General features: G+C 41.2%; 1 protein-coding gene across 1 annotated transcript in view; it reads right to left on the bottom strand.

The window, feature by feature from the left end:
- The window catches only part of DPYS (dihydropyrimidinase), a 35,337-nt gene extending 22,311 nt beyond the window's left edge, over nt 1-13,026 (bottom strand). The window contains exons 1-4 of the mRNA XM_056331597.1: nt 12,634-13,026; nt 8,592-8,750; nt 6,336-6,515; nt 4,997-5,186 (exon numbers count right to left, since the gene is read on the bottom strand). Coding sequence (XP_056187572.1) covers nt 4,997-5,186; nt 6,336-6,515; nt 8,592-8,750; nt 12,634-12,903 — 799 coding nt within the window. The 5' untranslated portion in view covers nt 12,904-13,026. The remainder of the gene's footprint in view (nt 1-4,996; nt 5,187-6,335; nt 6,516-8,591; nt 8,751-12,633) is intronic.
- Nucleotides 13,027-16,235: the final 3,209 nt, after the last annotated feature.

Genomic DNA, 16,235 nt, shown 5'->3' with positions numbered 1-16,235 from the left:
TACCTACATACATTATAGACTTAAACTTGGGCTCAGAGGGAGACCACCATCAGTTTTGGGCTTAAAGTAACGACTTAAGCAGTTATTTACTGTTCTTTGCAACTTATTTTCAAAACTTAAAGCACTGAATGTGAGACCACCTATGGAAGTCACATACATGACCACTATGTGAATGAGAAGATTTAAGTCAGGTTAGTGTTTTCCTAATTCAGAGCTGCTGCAGGAATCAGGGGGATCTTGGCCTTCCCTGGGCAACTCCACAGTATTTGAGGGCAGGTTGCCATAAATCTAGATATATGCAGAAAAAGTCCTGCATATATAATCAATCTTGTATATTTACCTATTAGACTTTTGACAGATTTATCATGAGAAAGGGTCAGTAGAAAGGGGGAGAAGGGGGAAGTGTGGTGTGGTGTGTGTCTTTCCTACTGCATCTAAACAAGCTAAAGAAAATTCAATCCGATGTAAAGCTGAACTTTATGAAGGACATAGCTATAAATGATAAAAGTTAAAATGATAGGAAAGGAGTAAATGTTTAACTTCTATAAATAATTTTCTTATCTCAGTTTCACAATATAAAAATGAAAAGAAGTCTCCAAGCTCACAGTCAAATAGGCTGAGTTGATTCTAACTCGTACCACAGCTGAAGATAATATTTCTGCAGTTAGATTTTGACCTGAGCAGCTCCCCTTGTTCCCATGAGTTAGAAGGAGTACAAGCCATTTCCTCAAGCGATTTAGAGTCTGAACACTGCAGCTTCAACAGACTACATCTGGACACTTCTGCTGACTGTGCAATCTCTTGCATTTCGTTTGGACCGTGACCAGCCAGACTGAAAGGTGCAATAATATCAAGACTCTGATTTAATCCAAATAACAAGGAAATTCTGCATTAAGGCTCTTTTAGCTCAATTGGCAAAAAGGAAATTCTGCATTAAGGTTATTCTAGCTTCTGCCTATAGGCACAGAAGTGGAATAATACAGTAATAAATCAGGTCTTTCCATTTGTTGTGTTTTCCTGCATTCAGTAGAAACAGTAAGCAGAAAGTGTTCTGCTGTTTGGTCTTTCTGACATCTCTGAGCTGCTGGGAAATAGCTGTGGATATGGTGACTTCATCAAATGCCCAAACTGGCTGGCAAGAGCTATTTTCACGTAAATTACTTTATAACAAAGAAGACGGGCAATTGCAATTTATTTTACCACCTACCAAAGCTAAAAAAGAGTTATAATCTTGAGAAACACCAGCTAACATTTACAGACTTGAAAAACTGGTCCTTGTGTGCTTATTCCAGTAAAAGTTTCAGAAGCACTTAAGAAAAGGCCATATGGGGCAAAGATACACACTGACTAGCTATAATCTGAAAGAAGCAGAACTGCAAGGCAGGGTTTATTGATTCAGGCATAGCATTGCACCAGTTAAGCTATCTACAGCCTGAACCTGAGCTGTCCTGCATGAGCCAGGTAAAATGTTGGCATTTTTGGTTGTACTCCTGTGCTCAGAATCAGCGTAAGAGTCTGTATACCCACAGCTACGGACATACCCTTCTTCTCACTAAAAGACCTAACTTGTGACTGATTATAGGAGGCACCAAGTTTCTAAGTCTAAGTAAGCTTCTTGTCATCTGACAAAGTACATATTTTTATATGCACTTTTTAAAATAGGATAAACCTTTATAGAAAGTTGACTTTCTAGTAAGATTCTGCTCTCCAGTTCTGATCTGCGCTAGAAAGTCTTATTTCTTTAGTTGTAACAGCCCAGTTAAATGGGCAAAAGGACATGATCTCTAGCCTTTAGTACACAGAATGAAAGTATTTTCAAGGGGGAGGCAGTGTAAATCTTATATCCCTAAATCACATCTTATTAGCCTTACTTCCCCATAGGTGTTATTGACCGAAGGAATGGGTGACAGGGCCGCATTTGTTTTCCCCAGTAACTTCACATCAGGTAGTCCTAACAAGGAGAGGGAGCTCTGCTGCCTGACACTAGCTCTCTACAGCCTTGTCTCCTTGTTGTAGGGATACACAATAGCAGTAAGCAGATCCTCTTTGACTTCCCAGTCAAGGGAATGAGACTGTCATGCACACAGAAACGTCAGACTGCCATTCTATGGAAGCAGACAGTTCCTCTATCTATTCTAGCAAGATTCAAGATCATGTTTTGCACAGGGGTGAAGAAACAGCCCACTGAGACGAGCAGGAACACTTCTCAGAGATGTGTGGTCTTTGACCCTCTCAAGCAGAGAACTAGTGAACCACTGCTTTTGGCAAACAGACTGCTAGGCCCAAAAAAGAACAGGATGGGGGCATGAGTCAACCTGTCCCTCTCCAACACAAGCACAACTTGGAAAGTTTGGATTTTCTGGTGAATATTCAGCAGCACTGTAGCTGTTACTGATGTACATGAAAAACATGCTGCTACAATTTGGAGATTTCCTTCGGTGAGTGGTGTTGCTGAAGATCAGAGCAGGCACAGATGGTGGACGTTGGCATGGAGGGGAGAAGGAAACACAGTCACTCATGTGATTGCCCTAAAGTTTGCTTATTCTAAGTATAAGAACTAGTATCCCTTTACAGTCTGTATGACTGATTTTAGCCTTCAGGGTCTAAGCCATAGCTCACGGAAGAAAACAGAATTATGCCTACTGTCTTCCACAAACTGTATCAGACCTTCGGCCTCTAGCTCTACTATTATTTTTCACCTTGTGTAGCTAAATGAGGGACAAAGAAGAACTGGGCTCTGACTTACATTTTTGACTAGGAAAATCACCATTCCAGAGAAGCAATGCTTCAATTCTGGTATCACACAGTCACCCAGAAAATAGATTATGCTCACTGAAGATCAGTCTGTCCCCTTCTGAGGTCAGTGATGGAATAGGAAGGGATATCAATCTTCTTTCAACATGGGCAGGCACAAATATGCACCCTCACACTGTACTTCATGCTAAGTGCTTGGAAAGGAACATGAACAATTTCACAATTTTAAACAGTAGGAAGCTAGCATCAAGAGATGGAGAAATAATCTTGAAAAGATGAATCAACTGCATTAGAGTGAATATTTCAAATGCTTGAGAGCCTTCTGGTATTTAAGAGTTTACACAGCTTTCACATTAGAGTGGTTTTAACCTGTCCAAGCTGAGTATATTCCAGCAAAATATTTGGGGTTTATTTATGTCATTCATAGAATACTTTGAGAATTTATATTTATTTTTTTTTGTCTGGAACTCCTTGCTTTGTATCACCACTTTTAATTGAGGAATGGAAAATAAATTCTACTGAAATTAACAACGAGTTTCTCATTACCAGAATTTACATACATCAGTCTCATTAAACACTATAATCGTTGCAACTACCTTTGTGGTACACTAGCTGTCTTTCAAAATTTCTTAATCAATCCTAGATTTCTGTTTCCTAAACAGCATACCTCCATGTAAATAGAAATTAATTATGGACATATGACATATATTGTTGTGCACAAAGGCAAGCATTGATGATTCTGATTGCTTCAACCCAGGAAGCTATAAAATCCGATTTGCACCACAATAATCATAAATTGTACAAATGTCTTCTTTTTACACATTGAAGAAGTGTACATATATCATCAGTTATCACACTGACACTGCAGACTATTCTTACAACACATGCCTGAAAATATTTTACAGTATTCACTATCAGCATAGAATTTTTTCCTTGAATAGGGTGTTATAAAACACCATCACCTATCTTAGCACTTTTATGTTCACAGACAGTGTTTCATCTTTAATCTGGGTATTTTAACTATTGTTACAGCTTCTTGTAGTTAATCTTGACACTACACCTATGAATGTACAAATAGCAGTACACTGATGAATATAATCCACATTACCAGCAGCACTGTCATCTAGTGGAGGAATCTAATATAGCACAGTACCAAAAGATATGTTATACCAAAAAAAACATTCCGGTAGGTTCTTTTATAAACCTGAATTACTGTAAGTCTTACTAGAAATCATAATCAATACATACTCCACATAAACATATCCGTCTATATTAGCACAATGATATCATGCTTGTTTTGATTGTACTTTTGACAAGCTTTCATACTGTGCATTTTGATATTAATAATCCACCCCCCCTGTGTAAACCTTATCTAAAGTACAAGAAACAATGAAACTGAGGTCTATATGCAATTCATGTTAGATCAGATGAACACAAGATGAGATGTGAAAAGATAATGAGGACAGATATCCCACAAAGTTTTAGACCCTCCAAATCGTGGGCTCTGTTCTACTCCTTCCACCCATGTAATGTCTCTTCACAATGCTGTGGTTCCACAGGCTGCTCTGGATGAACTTACAGATGAGGAGGTAAAACATCCTTAATTCCTACAGCCTTCAAGCTGCTTCTAGTCTGCCCAAAACATAGTCAAGAAGGTCAGGCTCCCTTGGCTGACCAGATGTATTTATGAACCCTGCAGTGCATGACCTGAGAAACCCTTCCCTGGGGGGAACTGAGGTTTTCAGACACTGTCATCCTCACCGTGATTTCTAAGCGCCCAGTGAATAGGAGTCCTGGTCATGTCATGACATTGTCTGTAAAAACTTGGTGTGGTCTCTGTTGTAGAATTTCTCATCTAAATAGCTAATAAAAACTTGCAGACTGCAACTCAAGGGAGGGCAATAGCACAGCATATATTGTCTTGGATTGGTCACATCATTTTTAATGCAATAATGCTGTCCTGGCCATCACTTTGATCATGGAAGCACAGTATAAAGGAGAAATAAGTTCCCTCTGGCAGGGGAGAAAAGCCTCAAACACAGTTGCTGTTCTTCCACATTGCTTCTCTCCCACTGGGCCCCACAACACTCACACATAGATTTTAGACATCCCGCTCCAAGACATTCACCCATGGTCTGAGGGTTATGCACCAATGACATGAAGGACACTGATGCTGTTTGGTTTTCCATGACACTTCCTCCAATGCCATTGCCCAAGCATAAAAGAATTAGGACTTTTTTACCTTCTCTTCGTGCATTACTTATCACCCTTGCTGCAGATTTACTCATCACATGGACTACAAAAAGGGGACAGTTTACAGCATTTGCTATGGTAATTGCTCTTTGCGTAGCTTCAGCTTCCACTTCTTCAGGACGACATAGCTCATGCCCCTCAGGACCAGTTATTCCCATTGCCAGCATCTTCTTTGCACCCTGAATACCACACAAAAACATGTAAAAGTCTGTTAAAGTGCAACCATGGTGTCTTGAACATGCTACCAGACAAATGGATCTTAAACCAGCTACTGCAGCCAGTTTGAAAAAAAAAAAAAAACCAAGGTCGTTATGATTTTTTTCAAGAGAAGTTACTGTTATGTTATCTGAAATGCAATATTTATCTTGATAAACACAGGTCTCAGAATACTTAAGTGACTTCAAAGAACACACTCCACTGGCTTCCAGGGATAAATCACCACTTTTGAAAACACTAGCCCTCTCTCAGTATGTGCTCTTAAATGATTGCAGCCAGTAACTGAGATGACAGTACTAACACCTCACTGAAAAAAAAAAACCAACAAAAAAAAACCCACAAACCAAAACCAGATCCTCACTAAGAACAAAGATACACATCCAGAGCCTCTGAAGGAAGCTCTAAGGTTTTAGGAGGCATAAGATTTTGTCCCTACTATATTTCAGGAACTTATGTTTTGCTGATTTGGGATTACATAGCAATAAATTCATTTCCGTTATGGGACCTGGGGAAGAGTCAAAGCACTATTGACTAGAACAGCTGAAGAACTCAAAGGCATCAGTGTAGTTACACTCCCAGTTCCTCCACACAGCACTAAGATGGCACTAACAAGTGTGATGAGAAGCTAGCTGTGTAAAGGGAAGTTGAGACCTTTGTGCCCAGTCAGTGAAGCTTTCTCCACTTCTGGATTTGTTCCTGTTAGATGAGTCCACTACGTTTGGAGAGACCTAGGGTTTCCATCACATGCCTAATGTCTAAATACCTGGCCAAGCGTTCCCCCTCTGACTTGGTCGATGGTCAGGCTCTGACTGTTGTTTTCTTTGTCACTCAAGTATATATATTATATTGCAAGTATAAGACTTATTATAATAGGATCATTTCCTTCCTGTCTATCCTGAACCCAGGAGTTCGGGTTACAATTTCTTAGCCTGCCATAAGCATCCTTTAAGATCATGGACAAGATCCTCATGTCTTCAGTTCCCTGGAAGTAAAATAGGGCAGAAAAGCCTTTCCCTGTGACACAACGATGGTACCAATATATTTACTGAAGTGCTTAGGTAACAGGATCATTTATATTCCTGACTTTGATGGACAAAATGTCAAGTGCCTACCTGTGCAATTAGCTCCCCATTCTCTGCATGGACTTGAGCAACTGCTCCAAGTTCCTTACAGCAGGAAAAGGCTGCAAATAACTCCTCATCATTGACCATGTATAGATCCTTATAGGCCATGAACATCTTGAAGGAGTTGACGCCTTTGTTTTGAACAAGACTTTTCATTTCTTCCTTCACCTGAAAGACAGTAATTTTCAAAAACCTGCCATATCATTTTTTACCCATTAATAATTTTGTATAAATAGATCGTAAGTATTAAGGGTGAGTCTTTGTTCACCCATCAAACATATGTTCAGTCCGAACAGCCCAAGTCACATATTTAAAGACTGACTTACATTATTCTTCTTGTATCAAATTGATTCTAAAAGTGTATCAACCAGTACCACTGCAGTGCAGATATTGGAGGCACAAGCTAATTGCAGGAAGGGAAATGCTTTTTACAAAAGGCAGTTAAGCAGAATGTTATTCCAAATAAACCTCCTGATGATGAAAGAACCGAGTCCAATATTACAATCAATGTATCCAACTTAGTACCGAGGCAAATAACAGAGTGACAGAAAAGGTCTTGTCTCCTAGAGCCTTGCCCTGACTCTAAGCACCACACAGCCTTTCGGAATATTTTTTAACAAACAAACTCTAGATGCAAACCTGCTTTTTTTCCTGTATGCGTGCACTCCTTGATAGGATTCTCTGCTTCTGCTAGGGTTTGTGAAGCCCAGAAAAACATTATCTCCCAAACAAAGAAAGAAAAATGCAGATTTTAGCCCAAAGGTTTTTTGTACAGCTGGTTAGCTAGAACCATCTGTTACCTAACTTTGGCTCTCGCTTCCCTGTGAAATGGTAGTAACAATAATATATGTGTATCTGTGACACTATTACAATTTCCATGGGCTGAACTCCTTTCAAAAAGTAAAACATTCTTTTTCATCTCTCTAATAATCTGGTTGGATGTGCCCAAGAAAGGTGAAAGTTTGATATAAAACTCAATGAATTTTTCTGGACTTATCCAGAGGAGGGACGGGTGCACATCTTGAGTAGAAATTATCAAAACCATAAATATCTGACATAAGGCCCTGCTCTGGCACAAATATAGAGGCATGTGATTTATTTTTTTCTTCATCAATTACTATGACTAAGGGAAGGCATTGTAAAAAATATATGTTTTTAATCAATACTTTAAATCCTGAGGAAATGATAGCTAATTAGAAGGGCATGAAATATCAGTGGTTTTTACCTGTATCTTTTACAGCTACAAAACATCAGACCTTTATTTCTTTCAACCTTGGCCTTTAAAAACAGTTAAATTCTTAACATAAACCAGGACATTTCATTGGTTTACACCTCCTTAGTTTTAATGACTTTTTCGGTACAATTCTGCTGTTTTCTACTAAGGCTGTTTCAAATGCACATTCCTCAAACTTCACTGGAGAATTTATTTTATGCCTTTGCTTTGAACTAGAAGTTGCTGTCAGTCTGTTTACTGCTTAGTGCACAGAATGCCAAAGATGAGGTGTCTCCAGAGTGAAGGCTTTGGTTTATGTATTTTAAAAGTTAAAAATAAGAGGAAGTATTCATATTTAAAAATAGAATTTATTTAATGTATCTATGTACCGATGCACATTCTCTGAGGATCCAAAGTGGTGGTGTAAAACATGGGTCAGGTTCAGATAGATGTCAAGCACCTGAAAAGTTAATTTATTCTGTAAAGCTTTCAGGCTATCAGCAAACATTCACTCAATAAGGACAATTCTTCCATATGTAAATTCCCAGAAGAGTTTTTAGATAATCTCACATTCAAGTAATTATTGGCTCCAGTCCTGCTTTACTTAAGGAGATGTTACTGGAGTCACCTAGGAACAGAACACTTCTTTTAGAAATGAAATTAAGCACCATATTTTTCACGTATACCCTTACTGAAAAAAAATGGTAACTCCAAGACTCAACAGGAGCATAGATTATGAAGTGTTTAAGTAACAAAAGGTAAAACTTATAAGACATCTCCTGCCACCTTTGGTCTTACATAACTGCTTCTTTTTCCTTTCACTTTGTGCAGCATTATCCAAAGATATAGACTGTTGTAGACCTGCTTTTTCAAATACATGTACTTTTAGAAGGGTGTGGACTATTTCAAATGTAGTTTTTACACACACAAATAATATTATCCTGCCAGCAAGCTATATTTAGCATGTGAGGGCTAATTCAAAGCAGATGTGGTACCAGTTTATGGAATTGAAAATCAGCTATTGTATCTACCTTGTTGCTCCACCACGTCACTGCCACATGCAGTGCATAATCACAGCAGACTTTTGGGTCTGCCCAGCTTCTCCATGTATCAAAGGCGTCAATAAGGGAACAGCCTTTCTGAGGGATGGCAAAGTCAATGATCATAGTGGTTCCTCCTGATATAGCAGCCTGAAAGGAAGAAAGTTAATATGTAGCAATCAGACGGAATGCAAATTTCCTCCCACCCTCTCCAACTCCCTGTGCAACAATTAATCTTGATGAACTGAAAAGCGAAAAGCCACTGAAGTTTCCCTGATTAATGTTTGAACTTGCAAAATGATTGTGAAGATCAATTTCACCTCCTTTGAGAAAGATGTTCTCAAACAGGTATTCAGGAGAATCATGGGGAGATTCTCGGACTGAAAGAGAACTTTTCACACATGTACAAAATCTTATCAGATTTGGGAGAAGAGTCTGCAGCTTTCATGCACCTGTGACTTTCCTTAAGCGGGTGGGCTCACCAAGAAAGAAGAGCACCACAAGACCATCGTCAACTTAAGAAACACTTCCTCAGAGTCTACGTAGTTGAAAAAACAAGCTTGTGTGACAGGAAAGTACTAAGGGGCACATACACAATTAAAAACAAGAAAAGATATTCAGTTTGAAAAGCCACTGTGAAAATCCTCATTTTTTAAGACCAAAATTATTTTTAAAGTGGTTTAAAGTTATTTTTATTACTGACAGGGTATCATCTACTAAAACTGCATAGTAGTTTTTAAATAGGATGAGGCACTTACATCCTCCATATACATATTCACAAGTAAATACATCAATGAGAATCTTACTTTATGTATGTTACGAGGATCAAAAATTGCTTTTTAACCAATAGTTTTCACTGTCCTTTACACACAATTGAATTATTACTTTTTTTTTTCCCCCTTTGAAGGATCTTTGTTAGTCAGTCCCAAAAAACAGATCCTCAGCTAATAGAAATTGATCCAATGTAGAAATTCCTTTGCTGTAATTGTTGCAATCTACCACATTAGCCAGAGAAATCCTGTCTATTTCTCTGAACAACAACCCTTTGCACAACAGGTACAACCAATTTAGATAAAAACATACACAGTTCAAATTTATGCTATATTACTCTCCTTATTTCTAGATCAGTAAGTATCTTCCTTTACTTAGCACTCAGAAGCAAAATTGTAAATATGTCACTATATTTTGCAAAAAAAAAAAAAAAAGAAGTTTGGAAAGTGATGTAAACATTTGTGAATCTGTGATGAATTCAGTAAAACTTTCTCTAAGAGAAGTTGTTCAAACTGTCAAATTTTTTTCAGCAAGACAGATTGACTTCTTTTTAAACAGGATTTAGAATTAAAGAATATTTATGAAAGTCAAGAAAAAAAAAAAGTTATGGGTTTCACAACTCCACTTTAAAGTCTTTTTTTTTTTTCCCTAACACCTTTTTTGCCCTCTCTTTGTTTTGAAGTATCTGTGTCTTTATTTATTCAACTGAATGGGTAAATCTTAGCTAATCATTGTAGCATATTTTGCAATAGTTGAAAAACAACTCTGTCTCCCTGATTCTCTTGCCAAAATATTTGTCAGATTATGACCTTCAGTAAATAGCTCTGAACACTTTCTGCACTTTGACCTGGGTTAAGAAGGTCCACAATATATAACTTTTCAATATCTGATCACTAGGCTGGATCTAGACTCTTCTTCTAGGCACCAAACTGACTGTTTTGTGTATGCTGTCTCTATTTTGCAGCTTCCCTGTCCAGTGCCTAAAAAAGTTATTAAAAAACCCTAAAAAACCTGTTACTTTTTTTGGGCAAGATAGCACACAATTTATCTCCCCTACTTTGGGATTTCAAAGTGTAAGCACCTACATCTGAGTTAGAGAACCAAAGATGCAGACTTTAAAGACAACAGTGGCACTTTAAGAATGAGATCACTCACACCTTAAGAAACCATCTTAAGAGAAAGCCATAGCCATTGCTGTTTCTTTTACGTATTTTCTCCTGTCAAATAAAATAATCTTCTGGCTTTAAGTCACATTTGTTTGATTTCTCTTGTAATGTCAGATTTCTAAATACAGTGTTGATAATTAGTTTACAAAAATGGTCTTCACAGAGGAAAAAGGATTGTTGCAGAAAATGACAAAACATGTGTGTGTGTACTGTAAATCATATAAACTAAGTATTCTAGAAATGAAATTCTGCACTTCATTCAGCCACAAAATATACTTTTTGATGTCTGTAGACAAGCAGAACAGACATTGTGGACTTTATTTTCTTCTCTCCATTTATCACAAAAAAGTAGTGTGAAGAACAAAAACTGCTTGAGGAAGCCATTTCAGGAACTACAATTTTTTTCAAAAAAATATTTCTTGTCTCTATGGACATCTGAAAAAGTCAGCATTGTTAAGCCCATATAATAATAGATCCCCTTATTTCTACCAGATAGCTATGGAAGAGACTTAGTTTTGGGAAAAATACTCTGGTGATCAAATTTATAATTCCTTTCCAACTATCAGCTCTGAAGGTGGAAATTCAACACTCTAGCTTCCCTTTTACATCTTAACTTACATTAACTTGGATAGACATGTTATGTTTGACATCACAGCCATTCTGGTATGACAGAAAAGATCTGCTGTGATGAACAAAATTTGTTGAAGTTTTGCAGAATAATTACAGTCTGTAATTAGGCATTGTAACTTCTGTGCTCATTGAGAAGAACACTACTAGTGCTTAAAGCTGTCCAGTGTAAAATATTTCCATTCAAATAACAGCAACACCACCAGCAAATCTATCTTGAGTTGGAATAAACATTGTTATTGAAAGAAATACGCCAATAATTTAAGGATAGCATAAAGGTAATTTGTAGTCCTCCTTCCAGTACTCTGGGCTCAACATTAAGAAAAGCCAAATCCTTGTTAGAGTATGGAAATGTACAATTACACCACTCAGACAATCTAATTCACACTCTTATGACATGATGGTGTAAGCAAGGAATGAAAATTTCTGTTAGAGTCAATCTAAGTAAGATGACAAATTTTAAAGGTTCTTAATAGTTATGTAGTTATTGCACCAAACCATTTGTTTAAAGGACTTGAATTTTTTTTATTTCAACTAAGTCAGAAAGGTACATCAGTATTTTGCACATCAGAAAAAACTAACATCAGTGAAATCCATTTCTTTAGAAGAGATGCACTATTGCTTTCTGTTTTTTGGCAAACTCCAGTTCTGCTGTGAGAGGGGCAGGATATATGTAACAGCTCGTCTGATGATTCTGGCTAACAGACAAGCCAAACAGGGCAATGTGATCCCTTCTGTGATCAAAGGATTTCAGCCTGCACAGCTAAGCTCTTAGAAAAATACCTTACACATTTTAGGGAACTCTGTATGAGTGGTTTTATTGTATGGAGATGATGCATAATGCTGTTAATACTGCTACTACTAGTAGTACTGCTAGTAGTAGTTCTTGCTAATGCAGAGAATGTAAGATCAGCTAAAAAGATGGGGGGGGGGGGGGGGGGGGGGAAAAACATTCCAAGTGGTTAAACCTGGAAAAATTAGCTAGTTTTAGAAAAAATATTTGAACTGGACTTTCAATGAGAGACGTGGTAAGGTCCAAAGTGAATGGTGGGCTTGCATTCCCCCATGCTAACAGGGTAGAACAATCAGGTTACCACAGAAGTGCTCCCAGCACGCTGGGGAATTAAAGTGTTGCTTTAGTTAACCTTTGCTCAGAAAAGTATGAAGCTTGTTGCATGTACCAGTGCAAGCTGTAGTCTTGTGGCGGCAGCCAGTGTAAACGACTACACTTGACACTTGCTACCTGCAGCTAGGAAAGTCTCTAAAGGAACCCAAATAACCTACTAGTTGAAGGAGGACCTCTGTGTACTCCACCTGTTAATGACAATGTCCCAGCCAAGGGACAGTAACAGTTGCCTGTGCTTGATTCATGGTCTACTCTCTCTTTCAGAAGTAATATTGAATAAGCAGTAGACATCCCTTTCTGAGAAAGCCCAGATGCACACACAGACATGCCTATGTGCACTCACCTTGGTTCCCGTATAGAAGTCATCTTTTGACCTGCTACCCATAAAAGGGAGCTGCATGTGTGTGTGAGTGTCAATGCCTCCAGGGATCACCAGCTTGTTGGTCGCATCTAGCACAGTGAGTCCAGTAGGTGGCTCAGGGTTTAGGTTCAGTCCCACTTGCTGCACCACTCCATCTTCCACGTACACATCAGCCACCACAGAGAGGTCATCATTCACGACTTTTCCCCCCTTGATCAAAAGTCTCTGCCGAGCCAGGGCTTGGTGTGGCATGGGAGCCTACAAGGTGGGAATGAAGCCTCAGCTGAAAAAGTTGCTCTTGCCTGAGAGTACTTCACTGCCCGCCCTCCTCTCAGAGCAGCAGTTATCTCCCAAGGGCCCTAAACACACACCACGCAGTGCTCTTTAAACAGACATCAGGGGAATGCCCCCCCCCCCCTTGGCAGCTCCACCTACTACCCCCAGCAGTGCACCAATGCCCAGCACCCAGCGAGCCGAGCCGGCACGCAGGATGGTGGCAGAGCCTTGGCTTCAGGCCCTTTCTGCTCTGGACTCTGCCTGGACAAAGTGTCACCAGGCTTTCAGGAGGGTCCGGCTGGGTTCTTGTGGCACCACTCCAGCCTGCCCTGTGTGCCCTGGGGTTTGAAACATGCTGGGCTGCTTTGAAAATGTGGCCATTCATCAGCTTGTGATGCCCAAAGGTGACCCAAGCTCTTTGCAACAGGGTTTGAGGAAACCAAGTGTGACCTGAGCTCTCCACAGAAGTGGTCAGGGAGCCCAGGGGTGATGTGGGGTCCCTGCAGCAGGGACAGCGCAGGGCTGTGGTAGTCCAAGCATCGTACCCACCTCAGTTTAGCCCTTGCAGGCTCTGCTGCCACGGGACTGAGGGGACTGAGTCACCACACTGGAGGACACCAGCCATCAGGAACTGCTCCTGAGCTGTTTCTCTGAAGATGATTTGGGACACGCAACCCTCAGGACTTAAACGCAGCTCCCTCTCCTGACTTCCAACACCACTACCTGGACAATACACTGGCTGAGGGGGGATTTCTGGAGGCAGCCCAGGCCTCTCCTCAGGCCAGCAGGAGGCTGGAGCACCAGGGCCATGCGGTCGCTGTCAAAGGACCAGGTGAAAATCACCCTCCAGCAGCTACTGCATCGCACCATCCACACCGCCGCTTCTGCCCGGCCTGCTCCAGCCGGCACTGCCCGCTGCCCCCACACCACGGCCTACACCACCACCCCCGCCGCCCCCGCTCAGCCTGCTCCAGTTGGCACTGCGCCACCCACACAGGCCCCAATCGCCTCCCACCGGCTGTGCCCGACCCCTCACGCCTCCCCCACCCCAGAGGCACCCCTTCCTGCCGGCTCCGCCGGGCAGCGAGGGACAGGACAAAGGGAACGCTGGGGTCCTGCAGTGGGTTTCATACAGGGCTGGCGTGACCCCGGCTGGGAGAGGCAGTTCGTGCGTTTTGAATATAGACCTGGAAAAAGAGGTGGGGAAGTAAAATGAAGGTGGCTAGAAAATGAGCTAAAAGCTTGGAGCACAAGGAGGAGAAAGACTGCTGGGTAGAGGAATGAAGCTGGGTTAATTAATATTGATAACATACAGCTGTGGGCTGGCTTCAGTGGCGGTGGGCTGGCTGATGTAGATAAGCTGCAGCTGTGGCTGGTTCTGTTAAGTGGTTAAATAGCAATAAGGGGGGCAGCTGCTAATGAGGAGGGACCTGGAAGAAGTAAAGGGGAGAGTGAGCTAGCCCTCCCTCCCTCCCTCCCTCCCTCCCTCCCTCCCTCCCTGGTTGAAGAAGGACAAGGCAGCAGAGGGACTGGCCTGAAGAGTATGAAGAGGCAGCACAAACAGATGGACTGTTGAGGCCTTGTGGGGGGTTGGTGGCTGTGCTGGGGCAAGGTGTGCTAGCTACTTATTGAAGTTAACCTGGTGTGGGATGGTAAAAGATGTTGTTGCAGCTGACTAGTTTTGAGAGTGCTGTGGTGCTGCTGTACACCATCCCAGAGGCACCTGCTCCTGTGGACTTTTCCCATTTCTTTCCTCCAGTAAGCTGGGGTTTGTGTACTCAGAAGTGGTATGGCTCAGGCCTGTCCCTGAATCTGCTGAGCACCAGCATCTTCATCCCCTCAACCTCTTCCAGTTTTTAGTTCAATGGCTTCAGGAGACAGAATGCTGAGGGCTGAGAGAGGGTGCACACAAATGCTACTGAAATGGCACTTGGACAAATGACACTAGATTTGGAAAATGGTTGCCTTCCCATCAACATGTCAGCTTTTTTCCTTCTCTCCCAGGGGGTAGGAGAGCAGTACCAGATGTTTGCCTTTGTATCAGCTTCCCCCCAAAATGTCTTGTCTTCTGACTCACTTTTGTGCAGTGGGACAGAGACCCACTGGGATTCATTGCACCACACAGCAACAGAAAAGGTCAAAACCTGCTTGGAAAAGCAGAGCAGAGAATGAGAACAATGAAGTGAAATGCCAGAAGGCTCCCGGCACAGCTGTGTGATGCTGAATGGGCAAGAAAGGGCAACCTGCACCTACCATGTCTGCAGCATTTAAAGCCGGTAAAAAGACAAGGGTCAAGGTACTGTGATGGGAATTCAGACAGAAACTCTGGCTCACTAACTACAGTGGTACTGATGAGCCAGGAACAAGAGTTTCAGCAACATGATTATTGAGATGAAAAGCTAGGGAATAAAGATGCAGGAGGGAAGTTGAACTATGGTGCTCGAAGACAGCAATTGGGAACATTAGAGAGTGAGGATGGAAGTGGTCCACGCAGGCACTGAAATGGGGTAACGGGGCTGTACTTTGAATCTCTGCTGCTGCTGGGGCAGTAAACCCATTTTTCCGCCATCCTGAATAGCTGGACTGCTGGGGTGGTGAATGTGTCTCAGATGCAAAAGTTTCACTTTGTATAGTGAAAATGACCTTAACTGCTAAGTAAGGAGAGGGGATGGCAATGCCCCAATAGGTATGTAATGATTTCACGTGGAAAAGCATCAACAAATTATTCAGTATTTATCGGCAAAGGGGCTACACCTTGAATCTCCCAACTCAGCGCCAAAACTGCCAACCTAAAATAGTCACTTTCTTACTATTTCTCCCTAGCCAATGAATATTTACTTATTTCTATGAAATTAGTTTCTACGCGACAGACCTAGATAATCACCTTTGAGTGTGCTCTTGGGCTAGTGGCAGTGGTAGACTGCTCCTGCTGAAACCCTTCCTCCAGACTGGGCAGAGGGAGATTTGAAGGCAGGCCTGCCCCATCACAGCAGGCTATGGTAGGAATGAGGGTATTCAGTTCCCTTTTCTGTGTGTTAGACAGGAAAGAGTTGTCATGGTTTTGATGCCTAAATGCATAAAGAATACCATGGCTCAAAATTCTATTTACCTCTGTTTCTGAATGGCATCAGGCTTGAGCTCCATTTCACGTCCTCTAATTTCCTCCTGGACAATTTACTTTGTGGATCCTACTTTTAAGTGACTAAACCTTCCTACTCGTAGCTTCATGCCCAGCTCGGAGCTGCAGGTCCCACAAACTGGCAAGGTAATTTGGTGTCAGGTCTTATAATGATGTGCCTAGGAAGACT

The sequence above is a fragment of the Falco biarmicus genome, chromosome 3 (assembly GCF_023638135.1).
Source record: "Falco biarmicus isolate bFalBia1 chromosome 3, bFalBia1.pri, whole genome shotgun sequence".
NCBI lineage: Eukaryota > Metazoa > Chordata > Aves > Falconiformes > Falconidae > Falco > Falco biarmicus.
The sequence above is the reverse complement of the archived record's forward strand: the minus strand, read 5'-3'. Positions and strand labels throughout refer to the sequence as shown.